The sequence below is a fragment of the Wasmannia auropunctata genome, unplaced genomic scaffold (assembly GCF_000956235.1).
Source record: "Wasmannia auropunctata unplaced genomic scaffold, wasmannia.A_1.0 LD336111.1, whole genome shotgun sequence".
Lineage (NCBI taxonomy): Eukaryota > Metazoa > Arthropoda > Insecta > Hymenoptera > Formicidae > Wasmannia > Wasmannia auropunctata.
Window position 1 is genome coordinate 3,331,664 of NW_012026779.1, and position 17,574 is coordinate 3,349,237.

Below are 17,574 nucleotides of genomic sequence, written 5' to 3' on the forward strand. Positions count from 1 at the left end.
TCGTAAGTAGAAATTATTACATATATCTGATTGAATTCGATTTTGGAAACTATGAAACAAATTTACTGTGTTCATGAATGCGCGCAATTTTCTAAGAGAAATTGAAGTTTTGAATAGCTTAAATCGCATGTAATGATGATTTATCATATAATTTTCTTTTCAACTTTTAAGCTTTTGCATAAAAAAAATCTCGTAACACTGCTTTCTAATTACAAACGATAACATAAGCGTACGTCCTTCTGTAAACTTCTTGATTATTTGCTGTTACTTTATACAAAGCTAAGAAAGTTTATATTAAATTTGTAAATTAAAAATGCAATACAGAATTAAATAATTAATATCGGCAGACAAAAAAATACAAGTTTGAATAATCCTATCAATGAAAATTTGCTGCAACAACAATTAAATAAACAAATCGACTTCAATAACTATAACTGTATATAAATAAGGTTACATTTTCCTTCAAGTACGAGATACTTGCAACGTTAACTCTAAATCAATTGAGTCGACGTATTTTATTTTGAGAATGATACTTATATTTCTCTGTATCGTACAATATAAGAAAAGGAAGAATTAATATTATACATATATAGTAAACTAACATCATGTAAAATTGTTCATTAAATTGCGTCCAACATTTTTACTTAATCATTTATATAATATTATCTATATATTCTCTGCATTTTGAATAGCGAGAAAACTCTGTATATACAAAGGCCTTGCATAGATATGTTAAATTTTCAAACTAGGTTCACACACAGTATCTTAATCCCGCTCAATATATATAGATAATTCAACTATTTTATAAACAATTTGATTTATCTACTGATTTACTAAATTTAAAGTTATCTTAGTTCTTACATCTAGCAACACACAAATGGACAAAAATGTTAAATGAAGATCTAATTCCTACACATGGAAAAGAGATTTCTGTACACTGTACATATCTAATGTTTATAAACTGTATAATATTTATATAATAAATATGTAATAATTGAACGATAACTATATACTCTTTTTACTTTAATAATTTTCTTGTTATTGTGTGTTATTGTAGTTGTTCTCTATTAAAATGGAGGGATTACAATCGTAATAGTATTAGTATGGCTTGTAGAGCTATTTGACATACGAGTTTCATCACGAAATGTATAATTTTCAGTTACAGTTATTTTCACTTTGTATTATAAATCACTATAATATGAATACATAATAAAAGATATTTCTTTATATAGCCTCAACTAAATAAACTAATATTTAATGTAATCATCTTACTGTACTAGAATATGGAGAAATTCTTTTAGGCTCATTCATGAATATACACATATCTCCATACACACCACACACGCACGCACACGCACGCACGCACGCGCGCACGCACGCACGCACGCACGCACGCACGCACGCGCACACACACACACACACACTCTCTCTCTCTCGTTTCCTTTTCTCATTTTACTTAAATAATTAAAATTTATTGCAACGAAAATCAAACATTGTCAATACTTTTCAGAGTTGTTCTGAAAAAATTATTATTAAAACTAACCATTTTTAAATATAGATTTAAGTATATCTGTGTTTCATTATCTTTATATTAAAATTAATTGTAACTTCACATCGCGAATGATCGGATTCAGAGAATTTATTTTAATCTTAAAGCTGATTAATTTTAACTTGATGGCAAATATGTTAGATAAGTATTTTATATGTCCTAACCTTTAAAAAAAAAAAATTAAAACAGTAATTGCTATAGATAGTATAGATAATATGATTAATTATCACCATCTGTAATTATGAAATTAAAGGTATAGTCTTTTAATTTTAATAAATACCAAATGTGTCCTAAAAATGTAAAAAGATTTTAAATTAATTATGAATAATACATCTTATATAGAAAATTGGTAGCTTAGATAGCTTAAAAGTTATTACGAATGCTGATTACATATTCTATCACAGGAAATTGATATTCATTCAATATATAATCAATTATAATAGAATCGTACAATACACGAACATGAAAACAAAACTTAATTACTCTTTTGGATTAATATATTAAAGTAATATTCAGCAACAATTTGAGATTGCAAGATCTTTTTGTTACATTCATTACATTTTTTTTTCTAGTAAAAATTAACAGATCTAATATTCTTTTATACGTTCAACATTTTCGTTTTTAAAAGTCTATATTACAATAACTAATGAAATATAAGAATTGCGATAATGAGAGATACGTTGATTCGAGTGAATGTAAATTCAAACTGTTTTATAATAAAAGAAAAGAATTTACAATGATAAGTGCAGTAAAAAAATGTAGGCGTGTTTAGGCTCTTGTACATGATAAATCTAAAAAATTTAGCGCTTACACTATCAGATAAATCAGATTGTTTACATCTTTCTATATAACGACTCGACTGAATTTATATAAGTGATGCTACAGCAAAAAGATATAAAGTTTAAGTTTTTTTTAACAATTTTTAAACTCTACCAAATTGTAATCACTTCTATTTGCAACATTAATAAGCACTTATATATTTTTTTGTGTATTTATAATTGATGCATAAAGAATTGTGCTCAAAATTGATGGAGTTATACATGAATAAAAAATAGCGATAATTGTATTCAATTACAATTTTTTTTATAGCTTACAACAACTACTACATATTACGTAACGAACATTGAGTGTTTTATATCAATGAGAACTCGATTTTTTCAATGAATGAGATTACAAGTTGTGCAATAACACAGCCAATGTCATGTTTATGCACATATATCTTCAATATATTGAAATGAGATGAAATAATAAATAAATAATCAATAAATAGTAGAGATTTCTGTGATGACAAGATGTTACGTTCTCTGCACAGCATGGTAACAAATCAAAAGATATGTTAAATTATATTCTGTTACAACTCCTCTCTCTCTCTCTCTCTCTCTCTCTCTCTCTCTCTCTCTCTCTCGTATTTATTCAGTTTTCCCAGATACGAGATAAATTAAAACATGTCGTCATAAAAGGTAGATACACGACAAAAAAAACTGCCTCCAACAGCAGAGTCATTAATTTATACAGAATGAAAGAAATCACACGCACAAGCACGCGCACGCACACACACATACGCACACACGCACGCACGCGTACAATCTTATGTACAATATATATAACGATAAAAAAGGTAGCCAGAAGACTACACTTCTTTTAATTTAAAGTAATGACTAATGTAAATTTCGGTCCTTTTTTTATAATTCTCTCGTAATTTTTCTAAATTTAGGAACGTGCACAATTTATATTTGTACATCATAGATGTGTATGTCATAAATTAATAATTGCCACGCTCACTCATCGAATTACAAGGTATGTCAGAGGTATCGTCCTGTAATCGTCTTGTCAGTGTACAGTGTTCGTTCAACACTCTAGTATTATCATAATTACCCAATTTCCGTGATAATGTACTTGATAAATTAATACTATCTGCCGTTAGTAGACTGGTGCCGTCTAACCTTTTATGACTTCCCATATTTTTATTAACGTTCCTTTCCAATTTTTCAGATCTTAATGTATTATTTAAACTATGATCGAATTTTCTGAGATCATTTTGGATACTCCTGACAGTATCACTATTGTTTTCATCCTCATATCTACGATTAATGGAGTCAGAATCAAGACACTTTTTAAATGTCTCGTCGTATCTTTGACTCTCGACAATTTTTCTAGAGAATCCCGTATCGTAATGTTCCGTCTCTATGGATCGTTGATTTAGACCATCCAACTCGTACGTTCGCTTTGTTAACTGATTATCGAATCCTGCTCTATTAGCTAAGTGGAGGTAGTTGTCATCACCGATGGGAGCCTGTCTGTGGGAGCAAGAGTACAATAGTTAGCAAATATTATTTAAAGTAATACTTTAAATAGCGAAAATATATCTAACAATAAGTCGTATAGCTGATAAAATAATCAAGTATATCACATACTTGCTGCCGTACTTGGTGTCGCGTGCCAGTTTTCTAAAATAGGCTCTATGTTCACGCTGCAATGCATATGCAGCTTCTCTAAGTGTGTTTAAAGTCTTGAAACATGAAGGTACATCTTCTATAGGTGATCCACCGTCCGGAATAACACATATATCGCTAGCGCCATAAACTGCCTGACATTCACATGCATTCATCAACGTCTCAAGACGCGGCATATTTGTAAAAATTAACGAATGTATTCTTTGCAAATCGCGATCCGGATCTAAGACCATATGCAGTCCAGCCTCTATGTCTGGCGATACTTGCTTACATCCTGGTGCAACTTCAGCAACTGCCTGACAACTGCATATTGCAGAAACACAAATACAAAAATTAGAATAGAAATACGTACACACACGCACGTACGCACGCACGCACGCACGCACGCACGCACGCACGCACACATATTTCTTGATTCACCATACCACTCACCAAAGCCAATGACCGTTCATGTATACTCTTGGATGATATTTTTCTAAGCGGTTACTATTTGTTTGACATATTTTTGTAAGAATGTCAATCCATTCCTTTTCTTCTACACAATTACCAGCTTGAACATATAATGCCCTTTGTGGTTGAATAATTTGAAACATGTTTTTCATCTTGAAGGAATCTTCGTGAAGTCTTTCTACTGCTAAAATTTCTTCTAATGGTATCTTACACAAAGGTTCTTTACCTGCATATAATAAATTATTTCATAAAGCTTTATATTTTTCTTTTTGCATCTTTTCTTAAAAGATATTTATATCATGACAGATTATTCACCTTTGGTTTTAGAGTACGTCAAATCATGCGTAGTAAGTCTAAAATATCTCTGTTTAAAATTTTTGCGACCAAATCGTTTTCTGCCTTGTGCTCGTTTAATCATTACTCTATTAAAAAAAAAATTCCAATTAAAATACTCTTGTAGGGAGAATATATATCAATATATAAACAAATGTAAATGTTGTATGACGATACCAACCTCTTGTTACAATCAGTAGTATGCATAAAGAGAAAGTATATTCTATTAGAAATATACAAAGTTTTTAGAAATTTAAACTCGTATAGTCTCAATATTATATTTTTTAAGTAACAAAATCTGGTTTAAGGCTCCTAACTCACTCAGTCACCGCGGCTATATATTGGAATCGTGACGTTATAAGCGACTAGGCGAGAAATGACACGTTAAAGTTTTTTACACGCTATTTGTAAATAAGAAAATTTGGATAAAACAAAAAATAGGATCGCTTTAAAATATTTGTAAAAATGGATCGGATTACACTTTTCTTTTCCCCCCTGACAGTCAGTAAATAATCATAAAGGTATGTGAAGTGAATCCTATTGAGATAGGAAAACACACGGTTTAGCAGCTGTTGAAAGGAGTGAAAAATTTGTTTTACGTATAAAATTCAAAGATAACATTACTTTCCATATATTTTTACGAATTTTACAAGTATGAGACAAGTGTGTCAAATTTTCGCAATTAAGTAATTAATAACTAGTAATAAATAAAATGGAATGCAAGACAAAATTTCGTTGTCAACTATATCACTTTTCACAGTAAGGTCTGTCCTATAGGTATGTCATATGTCGGCGCGTAAGCAGTAAGAATGACCAATAACAGTCGAGTATTCTCTCTTCACATTCGACCTACACACAACACCGGATTGCCATGTGGCATATTATAGAATGAGCCATAGTACGATAAACAAGGTTCTAATTCCTACCACGATATCGAGAGTCGTCACCGTTAACGCGGAATTCTTGGCTGAATAGTCAGAAGCCTTAAGCAGAGCATTCGATATATTTTATTACATTCCTCTTCCTTCCTCTCCCTCCCAACGTGCACAACTCCCTTGAACATGTACAACGCGTGGGCGCGTGTGTACATGTACGTGATACCGCGCGCATGTAAACTTTTGACTCAAAGAGACAAGAAAGAGAGAAAAAGTCGATAATCGATGGAATAATGAATATCTGTATATTAACAAACATACCCTTCTTTGAGTACCACTGGTTGTTCTTGCAATATTGTTGGACGCTGCTTTGTGATACCGCTACTATTACTGCTGGTCGATATTAACTCTAGAAATTGCTTGACTGCTTGTATATGTTTTTCTGTATAAAATTCCCTACAAAATCAAATCATATGTATAATACTATGCATATATCATTTCTAAATATTTGCTATTTATCTTATAGGTATGTGAATGAGTGTTTATTAAAATCTTACTTGTATACACATTCCATGTACTCTTCTTTACATACACTGCCTGCGCCTCCTCTGCAAGACACTAAATTTCCAAGACTTTGAATCGTCTTAGATATTAATGTTAATGTCCTATTGGTCTGCGAATCCTATAACAACATATGAGAGATTTTGAAAATTTAAAATTGCTATCAAGACATGTGGAACAGAGATATTCTTCATATAATACATCATTTCTTCAGTTATTTACAATTTGTTCAGTAGTGATATCAAATAATCTTGGACCCAATATTGCAGGAGCAAAAAATCGTAAAAAGATAAATCCACTTATCACCGAATATCTCACTTCCTTGTTTTTTGGGAAGTGAGTTGCAGCGAGCTCTCTCAAACTCCAGAACATTTCACACATTAAAGGTGGACATCTTACTCCGGAAGTTGTTATAGCTGTAAATACTCTTTCAACATATTCCTATTAAAAAAGGGATAGCAGTTATCAATAAACCGTTCTATCATGAAACAACAAATGAGAGACAAGCAATTACGATTATGATTTAATACCTTTAAATTCGTCAAATTCGTCTCTATTGTATTGCCATCTTTTACCCGAGCTGGATCTATTTCACATGGTTTTTTTTCAAGAAAAACTTGTTCCATCGCAGGTCTAAGAGTACTATGCAAATAACGAAGACCTGCTAATCTCATACCTTCGTCCATCATCTTGCTCACTAACGTATTACCGCGAAAAATCGTCGTTGGATCTCTTAAATAAAATTATTAAATCAAATTTTTCTACTTTCTTATCTTATTATTACAATATGTAATTATAGATATAACTAATAATTGATACTTATATTAAAAAATCCATATTAAAAAAAAATAATTAATTTGCTTACGTCAATTTAGAAATTTCATGACTAGCAAGTGCTCGCATTACAGGCACCAACTGTCCCTGATGCACCAATACTCGAACTAATGGTTGTGCAGCTTCCATTTTACTAGCTACAATTTCACCCAATATGTAAACAGCCGATGACGTTATTGGCTGAATATGAACGCTTTGTAATAATAGATTTTTAAGTCTATCATACATTTCAGACGAGAAAACATGATCGATTACATAATGAATTTTCAAACGTAAAGATCCCAAACCTGGTAACGTACCAGGTGGTATTGAATTACTTGAAATTTTACTTGGACGATGTTTTGCTGCTCTAGGCTGTAAAAAATACCTGCGCAAAATACAATAATTACATTTATTCATATAATGTCGCGCAAATCCATGACACATCTTTATGACACAAGTATATAATATACCATGCCGTTGTTGTACTAGTTGGTTGTTTTTGTAATCCTTTTAACGTAACTCGGACTTCACCAAGAAACACCGGTTGTTCTCCCATACCAGGAGATGCATGCCACAAGCCAACAACTACTTCTCCAACTTCAGCTCCTTCAATAGAATAATGGGAAACATCTTTGTCTCTGGTCTCGATTAATTCTGGCTACAATATAAAAGAAAATCATTTCATGTACTTAGGGCATGCATAGGTCTGTTTTTTTATAGCTCAACTGACTACACTAGTTCAGAGTTTATCTTTCTTCTTCCAATGTAGAAAGAGAAAGATAAACTGTGAACTAGTTCAGCAGTTCAGCTATAAAAAACAGGCATCCTTATGTATACGCATTTACATTACGTGCGTACACATTTTCTTACCTCAAATACAAATGATTCGTTAAAACGTGGAGATGCTGTTTTCTTTTTAACTTTTGTGCGTTTTGATATTTGTTTACCATTACTATAAATAACTGTAACAGTTGCAAAGGGATCACAGCTACCATTTTTAATGGTTAATTCACTACATTCTATTAGTCTGCAATGGATATAACCAAATATTATTGAATATATATTCTAGTTTTACATTATATGAGATAGTTGTGCATATACATATGTATTTATATACTCAGTCAGTACTCACCTTACTGTAAGTTTAGGCTGAGCGTGTTCGACTTGAGGTTGCAAAGCAAGTTCTAAATGAGCCTTGCCTTGGACTTCAGAGTCAGCATCGACCGGTTTCAGAGGAAACCAATGTTCTTTGTTATGATATGTAGCTAAATCTTCTTTCTTTATTGCTACCTTTCCCAAAATTTTATCTTGTTTTAAATGTCTATCTCTATCGTATACATAAATACCAAGGTAACGAAATTTTCTGGGTACTTCAAATTGAAACTCCTCTCCAAAAAACGGGCTACAACACAATATAATAATAATATATTTATTAAATTATTTATAAATTTATATCACAAGGTAAAAAACTACAAGTTTTGCAGTTTTAACAGACTTACTTGAGAGTTCTTTCCATAGTTGTCGTTTTGAATATTTCCTCCTGATCCAGTGATAGGGTGCAGTAAACGTCTCGTGTACCTGGATATCCATGACTTCGACTTTGAAGGTTCTTTGCTTCTCCTGCAGAAAGTATTTACAGGTAGTGTAATTGCCAATATTTCTTGAGAAATAATTTTGAGGCATTGATTTTACACTCGTATTAGATTTTAATCATTGCTCAAATAATTTCGGGATGTGAAATTAGGATATAAAGTTATAATAACATTTAAATGCACTAAATATATATTTAAAAATCATATCGTTGCAGATTCTCTCAAAGGTATCGGTGCAATTTGATGCAAAAGAAAAATATAAGTTTACATTGTTTATACTATCATATGTTGCACATAGAATAAAAAAAGAAATAAATGCCATCTATGTGAAGTAACTTGAATGTACTGAATTATCAAAGCATTGATTTTCAATAATATATTGTTGTTGCGCAATATGCTACACACTTTTAGATATTTCAATTTCATCCATATATTTTCAACAATGTCATCAATAATAATCGACGATTTTTCGACTTATCCCGATGAGATATTTTAAGACAAAATCCTGATTTTATCCTAAAATTTTCGATTTTATCATTTTATCATTGCAGTAAGCAGTCTCGTATTTATAACGTCAACGTTTATTATTTATTAAGTAATTTCTCAAATGCAACTGAAAGAATTACATTGTAATGTTAGAAATTCATAGAAAACGAAAATTTAGAAAGGCCTGGGAAAAATACACTAGACAACGTCGATTCTAACTTTTTTGACGATTCAAATCATCCTGAGAAACGCACATTTAATGGGGATGAGATTAAGACGAGACTTAATTCGATTGAAACCTCCCATTGAAATTTTCGGTTATGTCTGTCCATGATCGCACAACTTTCTTGTCGTACGATCATGTGGCACACACGCAATTTTACGCACGCACGCATATATACACGGTATACATACACGTAGTATACAGGCGCGCGCGCACGCCACACTCACACTCACTCACGCACACGGACACACCACACACACACACACGCGCGCGCGCGCGCGCGCGTAGGAGGACAACGACGCGTGGGAGTTGAGAATGTACGCGTCGATTGCCAGTGAATTTCGCGTGAAAATTGGACATCGTTCTCGATTAATTTGCAGATTGGCTCGATACACATCGTTACCGAGCATTTGTCGATCGTATCGAGCCTTTGCCTTGAAGAGATGGCAGAAAGTGGATACAGCCGTGGGAGTCAAATTAGGTGACATCCCGAACGCGCGCAGCGCGTGAGAAACGGCTAACGATCGCAATGATATTCCGAAAATATCGCCGTTGCGACAAACGCACATCTCACATCACGCTCGCGAAACACTCGCGTAACTACTGCACGCCTATATCTTCCTACCGATTTTGATCCTTAGCCTTTCTTCAACGCGGACTAGGCGCGTCTTCTCGGCCATGTTACCTCCATGACACTACTGAGTGACTACACGAACGAAACGCAAGCGGTTCGTTCATTCTGTGAATGGGTCTAAAAACCAGGGCCGTAAACGTCATGTTCCAGCGCCCCTTCTCTATCCTATCTCTGTTGTTTGCCGAGTTTGCTCCTGACCGTTTGCTGCCTACTGCCTGCTACTCCTCGCTACGCTATAGTTACGCTACATCTATCCGCGACTACATCCCGTAACCCCTCCCGTTATCACGCGATGCCACACATTATGGCCATTACTTCCTTCTTATATCCGCTCTAGCCAAGCTCGCGTCTGTCTCGCGCTTGTCGACAAATATATGAAAACGAATGCGAATAGAGGAGACGCGCGGAAACACGAGGTGGTCAGCTGCGAGTTATCGCGTTTGCGTTAATGTTCATTTCATCGCTTCACTGGACGCGCGCAGGATTCATTCGTTCGAGTTATCATTACATCACTCGTAATTATGTTGTATTATTTAAAAATATTTGTACAAATGTGGATATGTGCGTGCGTGTGTGTGTGTGTGTGTGTGTGTGTGTGTGTATGAGTTGTATGTCATAGAAAAATCGATTATTTTGCTCGACGAATACGCATTTTTCATTATGCGAATGAAATCGATAATTTACAACTATGAATGCATGCAACGATATACGCGACGATTATTGCAATGAATGTAAAAGCTATAATATATATAGGTATACTTTTCGATTACAAAAAGAATACTGAAGATAATACTACTAGTGTTATAATAATTATTTCAATTTGTGTCATTTGGTACAAATCGCTTGTTGATGTATTGTAGTTTTTGTTTTCGGTATCGCAAAATAAAGATTGTTATTATTAGTGAGCGCAAGCAATAACACAAATTAAGGTTAACAGTTAGTCTTAACGATTAACTGCAGTTTTCGAGCGATAGTAATGTTAATTAACTTAATTAACAAAAAATGTAAGAATATAAAATAGTTATTATATTTTTGATCTATAAAATTAGACGTTTCCACCGGTATGAAAATTAAGTATGGCACAGCGCAAAATGCTGCTCTTCTCCGAAAGAATTATTCTTCTTTATGTATGTGTACACGACTGAAATTGCATAATTTTATTATATTACGTAAATTGACATTATATACATATTTGTACATTATTCAACTGTGGTCAATGCATCACATTTTAATTTTCGATAAACTGTTTTTTGTAGGAACGAGAAAATTAATTCTTCAATCCTTTGTTTTAGTTACAAAAAAATTTAGTTTCCTTCCCCTTACGCTCTCCTTTCTCTCTCCCTCTTCCTCTTTCATTGCTATCTTCCTAATATGTTATTTATATCGTTCAGTGAATTTATATATAGTATGATAGAGAAACATGCACATTTTTTGAACGACCCAACTCGCTTATTTATTTTCTCGTCCAACAATTTGCCAATAGATCAATAGATCGTCTGCCCCATGGTACGGTAGCGACTTGTTACAAAATTAGCGTGTACGGGGTAACCAATACATAGAGGAGCGTACGTCACGTTCCCCGCCGTTCGCGATGTAAGCACATGACATGTATGAGCGTAGGATTAAACTCACTGCTCGCACGAGCACTATTAGATTTCTCTCTTTCTCTCTCTCTCTCTCCCTCTCTCTCTCTCTCTCTCTCTCTCTCTCTCTCTCTCTCTCTCTCTCGAGCGCGCTCGTAATGCGTTTGATACTTATATTTTTTCTTTATCTTTGATGTGTTAGAACTATCTGTTGGCTATGCACAGGAGTTAAGTTCAGCGAGAGCGTTATGTGCTTACGCGCATATTTGGAATAGTATTGGTTTACGTTGCTTAACTTAAATGCGTGGTAAGTGGTGAACCACTTCCTGATGGCGCAATGACTTGCTTCCTCTCTCTCTCTCTCTCTCTCTCTCTCTCTCTCTCTCTTTCCTTCCCTCTCTCCCCCTCCCCACATTTTCTCTTTCCATTTGTTTATTAATAATACAAGTATTTATATTGCAAGCTTCACTATACTTATATATTTTCTTTTATAATTAGCAATTTATTATATAAAAGATACAAAATTTCACAAAGACGAAGTGAATATCGTCAAGTTTGCAAAGGCGATATCTTCACGAATCGTAAGAAAAAAAATAGCGTGAGCCATATGCAATTTATAATATTTTACAATTTAGATTATTGATTCTCTTACGAGAAAAGATTCAGAATATCCCGCTCGATGAAGTTGGCGAATCGATAGGGAAGGAGAGTAGACGCATGTTGCTTGCGAACTAATGAGAATTTTGCTACTTTTTCCTTTTGTTACCTCGGTGCGAATGAGTGCAGGGTTACACGCTTTACTTCCTTGCTGTCGTATCAGATTGTATCAAGTACGTTAAAGTACATTGAAATCTGAAAGATTAATTTTAGCTAGAGCAAAAATCTTCATGAACTAACGATCATGATGCGCATATGATTTAATGGCGTGCAAAAATGTCCAATGAATAATGTTTTTTTTTGGCGTGATGCCAAGTTTCATATCTACTTGGCGACACACATAAGTACATATATATTGCTATCTAAATCTTACATTAATTAAATATAAAGATTATGACTGCAGAGAGCAACCTCTGCAGTGTAGCTAACTTTAGATATACATTTTTGCGAGCTGATTTTCACGGAAAATTTTCTCACACCTGGATCACGTGTGAAAGTGTTGAAAATGCACTCGGAGGGGAAACGACTCGCAATCGATTTAAATTTCCGCAATTGGACTAAGATTTCTAAGATTAATAAGACAATAAATAAAACACATTCTACGTACACGATATTACGATACCATGCGTGATACGCATAATAATACACGTATGAAAAATGAAAAAAAGAAATTGTTAGACGACAGGAAAACAGATGAAATGCATCTCTATTTTGCCACCCACAATGCGATATGCTAGTTTACTGATTGACTACTTTTACTCGCGACCAAGAGACAAGGAGAGAGAGAGAGAGAGAGAGAGAGAGATAGAGAGAGAGAGAGAAAGAAGGAAAAAATATATTAGAGACGATAGAGGCATATCATAAATGCGGCAGCCGAAGTGGAGCATTGTCGTGGCGGTGAATTGAAGACTACCTAGGTATTCAACTATAGATTCGACTTGATTCTCGTGCACTGTGCTACACCGTGCTGCGCCTCGATCAAGCGAGCACGTGAATGGAACGGGTGTGGAGCTGTTACGAGGAAAAAATATGAATGAAGTCGTGGTAGTGATACTTGACAGTCGCGTACGGTTTACGTACGTATACATATAGCGCGCATGCGTCCCGAGTCATAATGCATATATGTAGCATGTGCATCGTTTCGTGTCATTCAGCGTGAACAACGCAAAACTATGCGGGAACGGATGGTTAGTCAAGGTGAGACGTCGGTACGTCGTCATATACATACATACATGTACCAAAGATCGTACCACTGCTACTTATATTCCGACCTATATTCAAAATATAACATTTTTTTTCTTAATTTTTTTCTCGAGGAATTTGTTTTTCAACAAAATAAAGAGATATTCGAAAAATGCAGGTCTCTATGTAACATTAATTCAATAACGGCATGGCTGTTAGCAGAGACACTGCGACGTGCGAACGACGGATAAATTTTATCCTCCTTATTTCATCTCCTTGCCTTAATTATATTTTTCCTCTTGTCATACTACATAATACTAAAAAAGCGGGCGAAAGCACCATAAAGCACCATTGATCCATTCGATAAATAGAGAGCTATGATATACAGAGCATCAGTGCCACATTGCAACGCACATGTTTTCTTCTTTTCAGGAGAACATCTTCGAGAAAAGATGGAATCTTTATTAATAACTCTGTTCTAATTGTAAGAGTGCAGAGTATCGCGCGAGTATTACGCTTCGTGCTCGTATATATATTATACGTTCGCACCGACGAGATAGGTATTATAAAAGATGCGGCCGGCAAAAAATTTTCGTAATTCTCAAAAATTATTAAAAAATACGTGTATTAAATACGTATCTACATATAGCAAACATTGCAGAAATTGAAAAATAACATATGAAATTTCAACTATCGATAATAAAATAGTAATTTGGTTACATAAAACAATCGTGTTTTTGTTATCCTCGGTAAACAACTAAAATAGGTGATAATATCACCGTTTTTTCAATTATCCCCAGACCCACTTGACAGTTACGAAAATTTGCCTTTGACCGATCGTCTTTAATAATATTTTGTCGGTATTACGTGTAGTCATTGCGTCGAATCTTCGCGGATGTGCCAACCAAAGACATATAGATTGTGGATTGTGCCATCCTGGATTGTAAATATATTATATCAAACGTAAATAATATATCAATAAAAATGTGAAAGAAAGAGCATGAAAGCGGCCAATTTTCCTCTCTTTCTCTTTTTTATTACACCGCTGAATAGAAAGAGATAGAGACCGTCTTCGCAGCATTTATCTTATTTTTGTCAACCAATTTTGCACGTACGGATGGCGCAGTTCTGTATGCTTCATGTCGTTGGTGTCAACTGTAAACGTCATAGAAATTGAGGGCGGCCAATCTAATTTTCACTCACAATTAAGATGATTCGTTATCATTAGTGCGATGCGTGTCTTGTGCATCTTGTGAAAATAGAATTACCTCGTCCATAATATCATGTGTAAATGTTTGGGTAAACAAAGGCGTGCTATTCTCTCTAGATAGCTCGTGTTACACTAGATGTTGCGAAAATAAAGTTTTGAAATTATTTTTTCCAGCAACAAGCGTATTGAGGAAGCACTCCTTTCCATTAAGGAGATTAATTTTTTTTTCGATTTTTGTGTATATAGTTACGCGACGCGACCATGATGATTTTAACAACAGCGTGACCTGAATCTGTATCGTATCTAGATTTTTATCTTTTTTTTCTTCACGCTCTTTTCGCGTCTCTTCTTTTCACAATTTTCAGTCTTTTCATCTTCCTCCGAACGACTTCTCGATTGCGAATCTCTGGCGCACACGGTGCGGCGCGGCGTGCCACGTCCAATGAAGTTCCGGATGTATGCTCGATCTCTACTTATATTTCCGGTAATCCCACTTTTGTATTTCGATGTTTAAATTAATTCTAAATATAAAGTTGTTGCGCGCAATCGCTCGTAGCGCGCGCGCGAACGTGCAGGTGTTTGGATCACTAATTGGTATTTAATATAATGCTTGATTCGCCTTTCCTAAAACCGGAAGATATATTCCATCGATTTGAGCCAATTTTTGCGCTTATTTGTTATATACAATACACAAAGATAAAATGGTCAAACGCACGAAGAGATCAAATTTATTACGAATACAACTGAAAATACGTTAACTTGTATCTTTAGTTGTATTCGTAATAAATTTGCTCTTTTCGTGCGTTTGACCATTTTATCTTTCGTCACTTCAAGTGAAGATAATTAAATTTGTGCTCGCTTCGTGTCGATTTGTATAATGTATTGTAAATGTCGATGTCAAGCAAATGGCAAAAAGTTTAATCTATGGTAGAATTAATACTCATATATATATATATGTGTGTGTGTGTGTGTGTGTGTGTGTGTGTGTGTGTGTGTGTGTGTGTGTGTAAAGCGCGCGATAGAATTAGGAAAGGAAGGACCACATTGTTGCAAGCCACGAGTAAATCACGTAGGAAATAACTTTCCCAAGCAGGGAGGAAGCCCATCCGTTCCGCGGAGGGGCTTTCACAAAACCCTATTCAGTGAACGAGTGAATGAGGCGAAAAAGTACTGCAACCCACAATTTCATTATAATTAGTTTCCGTCAATATTGCGTGGTTATATATATATATATATATATATATATATATATATATATTACCATATAATTGCAACACTTTTAGTATCCCTTATCCCTTGCGTGAAACAATTTCTAAAACTAAAAAACTTTATAGAAAACTGATATATTCGTCGACCGAAATATCAGAAGTATAAAATAAAATGTTTATCAGGAATGCGATTTTCGTACGCGTAATTTTTCTTCAGATGTTTGAAGTTAAATTGACACTAAAAAAAGAAAGAGAAAGAGATCGGATGAACAACTTGTAATTGCGAGAAAAAAGCATTATACATACAACAAACGACTAAGAACAATTTCTAGATCGAGAGAAGCCACACTATTTTTAAAGTATTCTCACACGAGTATAGTCATAATTGATCACTTTTCGCGGAAAAGCAAGCAGACGTTTCCCAACCATGCCATCATGCGATAACGAGAGAAAAATTGCGGAATATAGTAGGAGAAACTCCGTGAGAGAAAGAGAGTACGCCACGCACTCGCGCAGCGGAGGATCGTGCGGGGACAAAGCAATAATTGTATGCGGCATACGCGCGGACCGCGTGAATATCTTAAAATCGCACGATTCTTTAGTAGGACGATCCTTCCGAGGCTTTCCATTGTTTCATCGTTTCTGCTTCTGCAGAAGCTGCAGGTTTATCGTTACTCGCGACCATCGTCACCGCGCCGTGGTTGCGACAACAGGATTACGATTATCGCCAATTTAAATTCTTACTCGTGATTATTATTTTAATGATATAATGCAGCAAATAAATCACTTGATTTTACTCGAGTTTTCCTATTCTCCTTATATGTATTCTGATTTATATATAATTATTCTTAAAATTAATACAATCTAATCTTTCTAATCTTTGATTCTTTTGCCGAAGAAAGCAAGAGTATATCTTGTTATTATATTATAATTGGTTAATTTTTAAGTAAAATCTCATGCGAATAGTCAATTAAACAGTGGCATGTACGCGATTAAATTAAGGGTAAGATCATTAATCTCTTCTTATAATTCAAACTCTGGAAATCACACGAATACATAATTTAATATATTTGATAAACATTTATTCAACATTTATTGATTGTGAGTAGCGATACGTAAATAGTGGAAAACGCTACATACACTTTAATCGCGCGGTTTCGCACCTGTTGCGTTTGATTTTTTTGTGATAATAGTGGAAACCTCGGAAGACTCACGCATACGTATATATAGTTGAACATAAAAGCAAACACGAAAATCGAATTTAACATATTTAATTTGCTTGACATATATTGTTTTATTGTTAAAATTTCTATATACATACTGACATTTTGTATAAACGATCGAGAAACGATCGTTGGAAACGGCAAAGTCAAGAAAATGCGAAAGAAGAATTTTATCATTCTTCGCATAATTGTTTTCGTTCTCATCAGCATTGTTCGATTGTTTTACGGTTGGAAATGTATACATAGGAAATATACAATGAGATATATGTATATGTATACATACTGGAGAGTGAACCTTAAGGTGGTGGGGATGGCCGAACTATGCGAGAGTGCCGAGGTCCGAGAGAGTGGTGCGGGTCAGTGCGGGTGCGCGACAGAGTGACATCAGAGAGAAACCTGACTGAATGAGAGCAGAGGGAGCAAAGAGAGGCAGAGAGAGGACTGACTGGAATACTGCCAGTATTGGACAAGAGAACATGACGGTCTTTTGTCTGTCACGGCGAAATGCCCTCGTGCACTAACGCCCTCTGAAGAAGTGG

At 34.6% G+C, this 17,574-nt stretch overlaps 1 protein-coding gene across 3 annotated transcripts in view; it reads right to left on the reverse strand.

Annotated features, from left to right (window-relative positions):
* Positions 1 to 2,034: 2,034 nt before the first annotated feature.
* LOC105449986 (ras GTPase-activating protein 3) overlaps positions 2,035 to 17,574 on the reverse strand; it is a 17,033-nt gene continuing 1,493 nt past the window's right edge. Inside the window, exons 1-15 of one of the 3 annotated variants that reach the window (XM_011689495.1) lie at positions 9,964 to 10,074; positions 8,537 to 8,657; positions 8,170 to 8,439; positions 7,908 to 8,064; positions 7,508 to 7,695; positions 7,087 to 7,422; positions 6,752 to 6,953; positions 6,444 to 6,662; positions 6,218 to 6,342; positions 5,982 to 6,116; positions 4,967 to 5,008; positions 4,768 to 4,874; positions 4,435 to 4,678; positions 3,964 to 4,305; positions 2,035 to 3,846 (exon numbers count right to left, since the gene is read on the reverse strand). In XM_011689495.1, coding sequence (XP_011687797.1) covers positions 3,312 to 3,846; positions 3,964 to 4,305; positions 4,435 to 4,678; positions 4,768 to 4,874; positions 4,967 to 5,008; positions 5,982 to 6,116; positions 6,218 to 6,342; positions 6,444 to 6,662; positions 6,752 to 6,953; positions 7,087 to 7,422; positions 7,508 to 7,695; positions 7,908 to 8,064; positions 8,170 to 8,439; positions 8,537 to 8,657; positions 9,964 to 10,018 — 3,078 coding nt within the window. In that variant the 5' untranslated portion in view covers positions 10,019 to 10,074 and the 3' untranslated portion in view covers positions 2,035 to 3,311. Of the gene's footprint in view, positions 3,847 to 3,963; positions 4,306 to 4,434; positions 4,679 to 4,767; positions 4,875 to 4,966; positions 5,009 to 5,981; positions 6,117 to 6,217; positions 6,343 to 6,443; positions 6,663 to 6,751; positions 6,954 to 7,086; positions 7,423 to 7,507; positions 7,696 to 7,907; positions 8,065 to 8,169; positions 8,440 to 8,536; positions 8,658 to 9,963; positions 10,075 to 17,574 lie in introns of those variants that run through there. The other 2 variants (XM_011689514.1, XM_011689505.1) reach the window with 2 other exon arrangements.